At 49.1% G+C, this 12,030-nt stretch overlaps 1 protein-coding gene across 1 annotated transcript in view; it reads left to right on the plus strand.

Annotated features, from left to right (window-relative positions):
- The window catches only part of LOC146829475 (V-set and immunoglobulin domain-containing protein 1-like), a 168,581-nt gene that overhangs the window by 70,480 nt on the left and 86,071 nt on the right, over window positions 1-12,030 (plus strand). The window contains exon 3 of the mRNA XM_085608156.1: window positions 8,064-8,259. Within this exon, the coding sequence (XP_085464282.1) occupies window positions 8,064-8,259 (196 nt within the window). The remainder of the gene's footprint in view (window positions 1-8,063; window positions 8,260-12,030) is intronic.

Below are 12,030 nucleotides of genomic sequence, written 5' to 3' on the forward strand. Positions count from 1 at the left end.
GTATGTTGTGAAGTCACAGGCAGAAAGATGGCACGATGCTAGGAGAGAAGTGCTGGAGATACAGAGAACCGCTTCCGATAAGGAACGGGAACAGTGGTCCAATGATGGAGAATTAGATGATGAAGGGTGTTGGAGAAGTAAGCAGATGGATAAATGGAAGTTACCCACAGCTTTCGTACAACCTATGGTTCAGATGGCACATGGACTAGCGCATGTCGGAGCTTCCGCAATTGTTAAAATACTCACACGAGTTTGGGAGCATCCGGAGATCGCTAGTACAGCAAAGAGGGTAGTGCAGACCTGCATGATTTGCCTGAGGTACAACCCAGGAAAGGGTACACGAACTCCAGCAGGAGGATTTGCAACACCTACTGCACCCTTTGAGGTTTTGCAGATGGATTACATTCAGCTTGAGCGCTGTAACAATCTGAAGTATGTTCTAGTAGTGGTTTGTGCCTTCAGTAAATGGGTTGAGGCATACCCTACGAAAGACAATACTGCAATGACTACAGCCAAGATGCTATTGAAGGAGTTCTTCCCTCGATATGGTGTTTGTAGATTGTTGTGGAGTGATAACGGACCTCATTTTATAGCAGACGTTATCAAGTATGTCCTGAAAGGCCTAGGCATTACTCAGAAGTTCCATGCAGTATTTCACCCCCAGTCTGCGGGATTGGTTGAGAAATATAACGGTACTTTGAAGCTTAAGATCGCTAAGATCCAAGCTTCGACTTCTTTGACTTGGCCAGATGCTTTACCACTGGCATTATTGTCAATTAGATCGATACCGCATTCTCGGACCGGTCTCACACCCTACGAGATCGTGTTCGGACGCCCAATGAATATTTGGGGTCCACCAAAACCGAAGTCAGTGTATGATGTACCTTGTGTAATGATGAGTGATTATCTGGCACAGTTAACGGATAATTTGGTTTCTATTCATCAACAGGTTCGAGAAGCGCTCCCTGATCGGTCCACAGGTGAAGGTCATAACCTCCGACCTGGCGATCAGGTTATGATCAAGGTGTTCGAAAGGGCGAACAGTCTGGAGCCGAGATGGGTTGGTCCTGAGCAAGTCTTGCTCGCAACGAGGACAGCTGTGCGAGTTTCCAATCGGAAGAACTGGATCCACTCCTTGCACTGTCGTAAAGTGCCGCCTGGATTAGTGGAGCCTGCTGTGTTGACCGACCATCGAGAAGTCCTGACCGCAGAGAAAGGCCGTGCTGTGGAACCGAACAACACTGAGGAGCTCTTCCCGGACCAAGCGATTCCTGGAGGAGGAAGATATCATCTTCGACCGAGGAAATGATTTTTTTCTGTACCCAGATACGTTGTCAGAACGGCCCTTAGGTTAGCGAAACGGAGAGCCAATGAGGCAAGGGGGGGGGGGATCAGCCCTGCATTAGTGTAGTGACACCCGTCTTGGCCCGCTGGTGAAGAAATCAACGGCTGCCTAAGGGGAAGAGTTCTGACAACCTTTTAGTTTCAGGAAGATATTGACTTTTTACTACAAGATGGAAAAGAAGAAGATTCTTTGTGCGACAAGCTTTATTATCATTGTAGCTATTGTTGGTATAACCACATGGTTTGTTGAGGATGTGACTCCTGCCCGTGAGTTGCTTGTTTTGACCACTCCAGTGCCTGAGGAGCACTACTTTTATACCCTTCCGTATCAAGAATTGAAGCATCGTCAGTCTTATTTGAATAACACTTTTATCCAGATGTTGCATCATACCCATGTTGCTACGAATGCTACGAACTGTTGGATATGTGGTATGATGCCAGCTCATCAGAAAAAAGGAGGAACGCTGTTCATACCTCTTCCTTTCTCTCATAATGGCTCTTGTAGAGCATGGTACACTTTGCTTTTCGCCACACGGAAACCCACAGTGGGACGATTACTTTTCAGACTTAATAGGGAATGTCATCAAGATAAAGATGGCTATCCACAAGCGAATGGGACAATATGGGAATGGGAAGAATATCGACCAGACAATGAATCGATCCCCTACATTTTCACGAACACCAGAGACACTGCAGGGAAGGAACAATTTGTGATTCAAGTGGCACAAGCTCAAGCGGACCTGTGTGTCCAGAGTGTGGGTTATATTCCTGCTGGAGTTAGCGACTGCATTATTGTATTGAACATAGACGGATTAAATAATAGTACTTTCTTAGCCTCCCATAACACCTACTTCGTATGTGGGAATAAGGGCTATTATCGCTTACCAGCCGGCTGGTCCGGAGTATGCTATGTAGCATTTTTATTACCCCCTGTATTCTTAGCACCTGCATCCTATCATAAAGATTTGAAGTTGTTGAATAATGTGACTGTAAATAGGTATAAACGTACTCTATCCATTGATGATGTTGATCAAACTGATACTAGCTTACAGCAATATATTGATTTTAACTTAGGATTGTTTTTCTTTGTTGGAGCTGCCCTAAATAGTAGGAAGGTTCGAAGGTTAACGAGAGTTGTAGAGGCTGTGACGAATCAGACCGCTGCTGCTCTTGGGAATCTTACGGAAGAATTACAAATTACTAGAATTGTTGCATTACAGAATCGTATGGTATTAGATGTTATGTTAGCTGATAGAGGTGGAGCATGTAAAATTATCGGAAGTAGTTGCTGTGTGTTCATTCCTGACCATACACCATCAGTTTATAACGCTATTAATAAATTGCATAAAATCGCAGCTGAGATTCATACAGAAAATGGCACTTGGACCTTTTCTGGATGGTTTTGGGCATTGATCACTACATGGGGATGGAAGGTTTTAACTGGTCTCTGCATTATTGTAGCAGTTCTGTTTTCCTGTTGCATCTGTGTCCAGTGTGGTCCTTTACTCTGTTCTCTATGTGTGTCATTCTGTATTCCTGGTAAGAAAGCTATTGCCAATGTCACCTATCAGAAACATTTAACCAAAGAGGTGGAAGAGATGATGAAAATTGACATATATGATGATTATCCTAATAAGCTGAATGTCTTCAGTAAATGCTGAAAGGGTCGTCTGTTGAAAACTAAAACAGCGATATGATTAAGCATTTACTAAAGACATGAATTCTCCTTCCTTAGAACATGTTTCTTGCCTTATGTTGACTAATGTCTGGACTCCATCTTGTAATGTCATGTCTCCACGTGTTTTGCACGAGAAGAGTCCTTCCTTTTTGTTAGTCGCTCTTGTAATCTGCCTAGTAACAGTCTATAAATAGCTCCTTTGTCCGTCTGGCGCATGCCCAGACTTGACCACACATGTTATCAGTTAGTCCTTGTTTGACCATGTTTTCGCGGGCTCAGGAAATCGTCAACTCCGCCCACATATTGATTCTGTATTGAAAATGTCCATAAAAGGTAATGCATTTTGCCTCATTTTGTATCCACCCACTTATGAGCCCCTCTGTTGTGTATAAAAGGGGACCGTGTACGCAAGTTCTTTGTGCTACTCTATGCAATACTGAAGAGTGTTGTATAGGTTGTAGGACCACCCTTAAGGGTTAATAAACTTTGTCTTTGTATTTGCAGTTTCCGTGCCAACTTCCTTCTAGCTTTCGTTACAGGAGAGCGAACCCTTGTATTCTGCGGGCCTAGCTGGGGCCTGTATTCTTCAACAAGCCGCCTGCAAAGAGAGAGCGCTATTTACAAGCTGCCTGCAGGGAGAGAGCGCTGTATTCAAGCTGCCCAAGGAAGGAGATCGCTATGTCCGGTGAGCGCTACATCTGAAGTGACTGTGTTCTGCTGGGGGGACGCTGTCTGCCCACTCCCCTGTGCTGTTGCCATATTACTGGTAAATCGACGCCAGCGGGAGCCCACCCCGTGTGTGTGCCGTCAAGCGGTGTTTGATTCACGCCAGCGGGAGCCCACCCCGTGGTCGTTGTGCGGATTCAACGGGAGCCTACCCCGTATTGCCCCCGCAAGGAAGAGAAACTGACGAAATCACCGCCGCCGCCCGGGCGCTGTTTGGAGGAGGTGCTGGGCCTGGGCCGCGCGAGTGCACGAAGCCCAGCAACCGGGGCGCCGGCCGCGTCATCGGCCGCGCCCCCGTGACGCCAGGAAGCAGCCCGGAAGACAGGGCCAAGACCGGAGGACGCCGGTCAGAGAAGTCCCGGGAGAGCGGGTGCCTACCCCGCCTCTCCCCGTGAGGAGAGGAGAGCCCCGAGTGTCGCCTGAATCCGGGCGGGGCTCTCGCCTGTGAGGAGAGCCCCGCGGAAGAAGTCCTGGGTCCCAGGAGGGGGCCCGGGTGAAGGGGGTGAAGTCCTGCAAGATCTCCGGTGAGTGGTGCCCGTTAACGGAGCAGGGGGGAGTAGCGGGGCACAGTGTCGGTGTCCGCCCCCGTGGGGCCTCCCCCGAAGACACCAGGAGTGTCTGCCGGCCCAGATTCCTCAGCTGCCCCGACTGGCAGTGGGCAGCTGCAACGAGCCAACCTCATTGCTCAGGAGCCCCGTGAGGCTCCCCCACGGACAGGGCCAAAGGGCCCCAGGGGCTACTCAGCGACGCCGCAGTGGCGGGTCGCTGCATCGTTCAAGGCATCTTTGAGCCTCGGGCCCGGAGGGGGGCCTACACCGCCCCAGTGTTGTCTTGAAAGGGGGGCCTCCCCCGTGACTGTACTGTCAGGGACCAACAACTCGCTGGGGAGTGCCGTTATTCACCGGAATGTGGTGCCCAGGATTGATGTCCCTGCCAATGGGGTTATACTGAGGCCTAAGGACCCTATCCCCGTGTTTAGGATACGAAGGGGTTCTTTTCCCTAGGGCCACAGCGTTGGTATTTTGCCTCAGGGACTTATGCTGTTAGTGTTCTGCCGCAGGAACTCTGCCTAATTTTTGTGACTACAGGTTTAGGCTCGAGGGTAATGATGTTACATATGTTGAAATGCCCTATTTAAAGCGCGAATGCCTTGCTATGTGCAGCGCTATGGTAAATGTACTGTTTTAACGCGCTATTGCATTGCTATGTGCAGCGCTATGTTTATTTGCCATGCTCTGAGCGCTAATGCCTTGCTTTGTGCAGCGCTATGGTAGATGCACTGTTTTAACGCGCTACTGCCGTGCTTTGTGCAGCGCCAGGGTAAATGTACTGTTGTAACGCGCTATTGCATTGCTATGTGCAGCGCTATGTTTATATGCCATGTTTTAAAGCGCTTTTGCCTTGATATGTGCAGTGCTAAGTCAGATACCCTGTTTTAAAGCGCTATTGCCGTGCTATGTGCAGCGCTATGTTAAAAGGCTCTATGTGAAGCGCCATTGATTTGCTATGTGCAGCGCTACTTTTAGATGCCAAGGTTTGATGTGTTGATGCACTGCCTACTGTAATTTCTGCCTCAGGCTCAGGGGTCACTCATATTGGTGATGCATAAGGGAGTGTCAGGATGTTTTTATTACAGGTGTTCCGGACTTTCGCCTAATGTTATGCCCTGATGTATTCTATTGCAGGGTTGAGGCTGATGGACTTTCCCTGTATTCCTCACGTACATTTATGTTATCTGAATGTTGCAATGATTCCGGCATGGGCCCGATTGGCCCTGCCCTGTATATAATTCCCCCCTGTAAATTTGAACCGAGCTCCAGTTGGCGCAGTGTAGAGATTACCTGACATACTGTGTTTTGACAATACAAAAGTTATTTTTACCTAAACTGGTGTAGTGTCTCTTTTTGTAGTGTGCCTTGTGTGTCGCCTGTGTGTACTGCGTGGATGCTTTGCACATTTCCTCCGGAGTTTGGCCCGCCCGCTCTGCACCACGCTACCCGTTTCCAACAGGCACCCTCACACTTATAATCAAACACCCTGCCTTCAGGATTGAAAGGCCTGCCTTAGGGGCGACATAGGTTTTAAGGGAGGTGACCTCAGATATAGGAAAACTTATATCTGTTGTAAGTGGTGATAGCACCAGCTTACACAGGTTGCAATGGCAGGCCTGTAGTCACAATTTGAGAGGGCTCCCATGGGTGGCATAATACATGCTTCAGCCCATGGGGGATCCCTGGTGCACCTATGCCCTGGGAACCTTAGCACCATATACAAGGGACTTACAAGGGTACGCCAGTAGTCAATCTGGGGGATACCTAAGTACTCACCATGGTCCAATTTAGGGAGGAGGCACAGAGACTAGTCAGAAAATAGAATGACACCAGCAAAAAGTGGGGTTAACCATTAAGCAGATCCTACTTTCCTACAGTGGCCTGCAATGGTCAGCGCGACCACCATGTCTGTCACCATGCTTAAATGAGTTTTTTGTTTAAAGAAGCCAATTTTTCTAAAAGGAAATGGGGCTGTTTTTAGCAAAAAAGTCTATTTTAATTTTTAAGTTTAACTGAAAGTTGGTAGTGGTCCCCTTAACAATTACCTGCTCCCCCTTAAACTTATGCCAAATTTCACAAAGACCTTTGGTAAACGTTTACTGATTTTTTAAATGGGTTTGGTGCTCTGGCAAAAACCTTTTAGCGGTCATAAACCCACAAACTTAGCAAATCACGAGGCTTGTGACCACTGAAAGGTTTTGTACATCTAGCCCTAACTCCATTGTAAATCGTGGTGTCATTTGCAGGGATTTCAAACATCTTCTAGTCCAAGTTGGCTGCATATTTAAAATGGTAACAGAACCAGAAGCGGTTGCTACTGGATGGGGGTGGTGGTGCAGGGTGGTTAATTAACAAACAAAAACAACACTTACTCTGCCTCCTCTTAATTCCTGCAGTCCGGTGCAGCAGGAAGCACCGACACACAGGCTCCCCCTGAGCCAATCACAAATCTGCAATGCAGCGTTGTGATTGGTTTGAGCGCCGCGGATCGGCGCTCAGACTGAAACAGGGAGCCTGTGCATGTTCCTCACCATGCTGTGTAATGCAAACCACACATCCCCTGCTCTGGCCAGCCACGCACCACCCCACACTGCACACAGGCCACTGACTGCACGCAATAGAAAAAATAAAATGACAATAACAATACGTTATTGTGCAGTGGGACAATGCTCCTCCACCTTAGAGGCGGAGCCACCACTGAACAGAACATTTCTTGAAATTATCAATTTATTGCACAGCTTAAAATCCCGAAGAGTACAACACATTGTTATCGCCACTCAAAGACTTGCTACATTCAGAAGCAAGATTTTTTAATCTAGAAAGAAACATTTTATCACATTAACCTTGTGTTGACCTACACTGGCTTCTGATAAAAGGCCAAATTATCTTCTCACTGGTTTGCATTCACTTCAGTATCCTTCCAAACTTTTATCATCCCTGTCGATCTCACAAGAAACCCCACAGAACTAAATATAATTTGAGATTGGAAATGAAAACTTTCAATTCCCACCTGGATGCATCACAGTCATTGCCCCCTACTGTGAACTCTCTTCTTGAAGACCACAGGTATTTTGATGATGTTTTTTTAGTTTTGGTAAAGACTCAAAACATCCTTGTTCAAACAGTTTCTGTGTTACAAATCCTTAGAGACTGGCCCACTGCTAATGGTAATGTGAATCAACAGTTTCGCCCCTTTTCTTTCCAAATGATATTTCACACTGTGCTATCCAGCCAAGACTTGTTATCCAAGCTCCTCTACAGGCTTTAATTTGTTCATTTCCCTCAGCCCTTTACATTCCTTTAACCCCTTCAGTGCCACGCCCTTTCCCCCTCCTGTGCCGGGCGTTGCACTAGTGGGTGGGGTTCATGACGAGATAGTCTCATCATGGCCACAGCGCAACCGTGCTCCATGACGATACTATCTCGTCATGGGCACTGAAGAGGTTAACTCAATTTTTCTCTTGTGGTTTCCCACTTTGCCAATGCTGTTCTACAATTATTCGTTGTAAAGAGTCTCACTTTGTCTACGGTTCTTATTCAGTAAAGGGCACGAACACCTACCTGATGTGTTCAGTATCACTATATAAAATGCAGGATAAATAAAATATGATATGACTATTTCAATACACTTTACTATACAGCTGATGTCTCTCTTTGTATAGATATGGGGTAAAGGCGAGCGAGGGCAAACTAGTCACTGTGCTCTTGAAATGGTGAAGCAGTTGCCAATTATTTTCAACTAACTTTCATATCTTGCTTTGCAGGTGTATTATTTGGATGCAGGGAACTCCTCGGGTGTTGGTAATTTTGTGAACAGGGTTACGGGTGCAACAACCCCAGGAAATGCAACCCTTACAATCTTCAACGTGCAACCCCGGGACACTGGAACATACTATGTTACAATTTTGAACTTTCCGGATGTATCTTCCAGCCCTGGGCATATCCAGCTGACAGTGCTAGGTATATAATAATTGTTGCATTTCTATACCATAAAAATGATGACTAAATAAGAAACCTTTTCCATTTGCAGGATATGCGATACAGTTGCTTTCTTTTTGCAAAATTTCAATTGACTTGACAGTTAAAATAATGCAGTACAGAGGGGTATAAAACCATATAGTGGGGCCAGCAGAAGGCTACGGTTGTGCATTTGGTGGGGCCAGATCAATGGATTGAGAAGGTTCTTCATTATGTTGATAACAGCTTATAGCATGGTCACATGAAGTACATTGTTTTATGGAGGAATAGGCACATTCTGATGAGGATGATGGTGGTGGTGTTACATCAATGCAATCCTAATATTTTGCACTGCACTGAGCATTCAGCTTACATTTGCATTCATTGAGTATAACAATTTGAGAATTCCATGGATTTAAGAAAAGGGTCCCATCCTTTGATGTTATCCAATAGACCATTCATCATATCACATTCTTCAAAGCTAAGGGTACATCAAAGGAACTGTGCATGTTTCTACCACTTCCGCTCCATATATAAATGCCAGATCTTCCTTCCACTGGTTAACAAGGGACTCTGACTGCCCCTCTGAGAAATTGATTCATCCAAGTACATATGGTTTTCAGGCATATTTGAAATCTGGTTCTCAAAATATTAGGGGACTCGTTGACTAAAGATGGAGTCTTTAGTGTTGGGCACTTAACCACTGGATCTTCCCCCATGCAAATTGCCATATATAATTGGAGTACTGATTCACCAGGTTTTAGTCTTACATCATCAATCATGGACAATTGTGTGACAAAGAATTATCTTGCAGTCAACAAAAGTAATTTTGGCCACCCCTGTCCAGCTATATTTGGCCAGGAATGCCATCTGCCCTCTCTCTATCCAGCTTTTCATCTCAGTTGGCAGTCTAGACATAGTGATGCAACTCCCAAGTCCTCTTCCCTCTGCATGAGATCAAACATCTCCGCTGACCTTAAAGCTAAAACAAATTGAAGTGAACGAAAACAACATTTGGCACAAATTCCTGTAGTTTAATTGGTACAATTTAAAGTCCTGACCATAGTTCGGAAACACTTCTGGCCCCAAGACCCTGGCCATTTATTAGACCCTTACCTTCCAAGACTGTTTATCTCTGGTTAACTGTCCCATAATCCTCGGGCAGCTGAAGACCACCTTCAATCAATCATGGAATTTATATTGCGCACTACTCACCCGGAAGGGTCTCAAGGCGCTTGGGGGAGGGGGTTTGCTACTGCTCGAACAGCCAGGTCTTGAGCTGTTTCCTGAAGGCGATGTGGTCCTGGGTCAGCCGGAGGTGGATGGGCAGGGAGTTCCATGTCTTAGCCGCCAGGTGGGAGAAGGATCTTCCTCCGGCGGTGGCTCTCTGGATGTGAGGGACGGCGGCGAGGGCGAGGTTCGCGGAGCGTAGCTGGCGGGTGGGCGTGTAGAAGTTCAGGCGGTCGTTGAGGTACCTTGGGCCCAGGTTGTGGAGGGATTTGTGTGCGTGGGTGAGGAGTCTGAACGTGATCCTCTTGTTGACAGGGAGCCAGTGCAGGTCTTTCAGGTGGCTCGAGATGTGGCAGCGTCGGGGGACGTCCAGGATGAGTCGGGCAGAGGCGTTCTGGATACGCTGAAGTCTTTTCTGGAGCTTGGCTGTTGTCCCGGCGTAGAGGGTGTTTCCGTAGTCTAGTCTGCTGGTGACGAGGGCCTGGGTGACCGTCTTCCTGGTCTCGGTCGGGATCCAACGGAAGATCTTGCGGAGCATGCGGAGGGTGTGGAAGCAGGATGAGGAGACGGCGTTGACTTGTCTGGTCATTGATAGGGAGGAGTCCAGAATGAAGCCCAAGTTGCGTGCGTGGTCCGTTGGCTTGGGTGCGGTGCCTAGGGCCGGGGGCCACCAGGAGTCATCCCAAGCGGAGGGCGACGGTCCCAGGATGAGGACTTCTGTCTTGTTCGTGTTCAATTTCAGGTGGCTGATGTTCATCCACTCGGCGACGTCTTTCATCCCTTCGTGTAGGCTGGCTTTGGCGGTGTCGGGGTCTCTGGTGAGGGAGAGAATCAGCTGGGTGTCATCGGCGTAGTAAATGATGTTGAGGTTGTGTTGGCGTGCGATGGCGGCGAGGGGCTTCATGTAGATGTTGAAGAGGGTGGGGCTGAGCGACGATCCTTGCGGGACGCCGCAGATGACTTCGGTGGCCTCAGAGCGGAACGGAGGGAGGCGTACTCTCTGTGTTCTGCCGGAGAGGTATGAGCTGATCCATTCCAGAGCCTTCCCTTGGATGCCGGTGTTGTTGAGGCGTTGGACTAGGGTGCGATGGCAGACAGTGTCAAATGCTGCGGAGAGGTCTAGGAGGATGAGTGCCGCTGTGTCGCCGTTGTCGAGCAGGGCTCGGATGTCGTCGGTGGCTGCGATGAGGCGGTCTCGGTGCTGTGGTTGGCTCTGAATCTGGACTGCGATGGGTCGAGGGATCCGTTCATTTCCAGGAAGGCGGCCAGTTGCATGTTGACGACCTTCTCGATGACTTTGGCAGGGAAAGGAAGGAGCGAGATGGGGCGGAAGTTCTTGAGGTCGGTTGGGTCCGCTGTTGGTTTCTTCAGCAGTGCGCTGAGCTCGGCGTGCTTCCAGCTCTCCGAGAAGGTGGCTGTGTCGAAGGAGGTGTTGATGATTTCTCGGAGGTGGGGTGCGATGGTGGAGGCTGCTTTGTTGAAGACATGGTGGGGGCACGGGTCGGTCGGAGATCCGGAGTGGATGGTGTTCATCGTGCGGGTCGTGTCTTCGGGGGTCACCTCGGTCCATGTCTGGATGGTGGCGGCGTGGTGCGTAGGTTCGACCGATGGGTGCGGGGGTGGAGCGCCGAAGCTGTTGTGGATGTCGGTGATCTTGCGGTGGAAGTACGAGGCGAGGGAGTCGCAGAGGTCCTGTGAGGGAGTGATGTCGTTGTTGCCGGTGCTGGGGTTGGAGAACTCCTTGACGATGTTGAAGAGCTCCTTGCTGTCATGGGCGTTCTTGTCCAGTCGTTCCTTCAGAGATTTCTTCTTGGTGGTGCGGATGAGCTGGTGATGTCTGCGGGTGGCGAGTTTGAGGGAGATCATGTTGTCGGTGGTCTTGTCGAGGAGCCAGGCCTTCTCGAGGGTGCGGCAGGCCTTCTTGGAGTCTTTGAGTTCGTCGGTGAACCAGGGGGCCTTCTTGCTTCTGGGCCTGGTGAGTGGGTTCTTCAGTGGGGCGAGGTCGTCGGCACAGGATGTCAACCACTGCGTGAGGTTGCGGGCTGCTGTGTTAGGGTCCGTTGTCCTGATGGGTGGGTTCTGGCTGAGGGAGGCGGCGAGCTGGTCGGCGGTAATCTTGCTCCAGTTTCTGTGGGGGACCTGCTTCGGGTGGTGGTGGACCGTGTTCTTTCTGAAGCTGAAGTGGACGCAGCTGTGGTCGGTCCAGTGAAGTCCGGTGGAGTGGCTGAAGGTGACGTGCTTGCTGGATGAGAAGACGGGGTCGAGCGTGTGGCCGGCGTAGTGGGTGGGGGTGTAGACCAGTTGTTTGAGTCCAAGGTTGGCGAGATTGTCCAGCAGGGCGGTGGTGTTGCGGTCGTTGTTGTTCTCCAGGTGGAAGTTGAGGTCCCCGAGGAGGATGTAGTCGGTGGAGGGGAGGGCGTGTGGGCTGATGAAGTCCGTGATGTCTTCGCAGAACTGTGTGCGCGGTCCCGGGGGTCTGTAGATGAGGGTGCCTCTGAGGGTCGTCTTGGGGTCGGTGTGGATTTGGAAGTGCAGGTACTCAGC

This window comes from Triturus cristatus, chromosome 5_2 (assembly GCF_964204655.1).
Source record: "Triturus cristatus chromosome 5_2, aTriCri1.1, whole genome shotgun sequence".
Taxonomy (NCBI): Eukaryota; Metazoa; Chordata; class Amphibia; order Caudata; family Salamandridae; genus Triturus; species Triturus cristatus.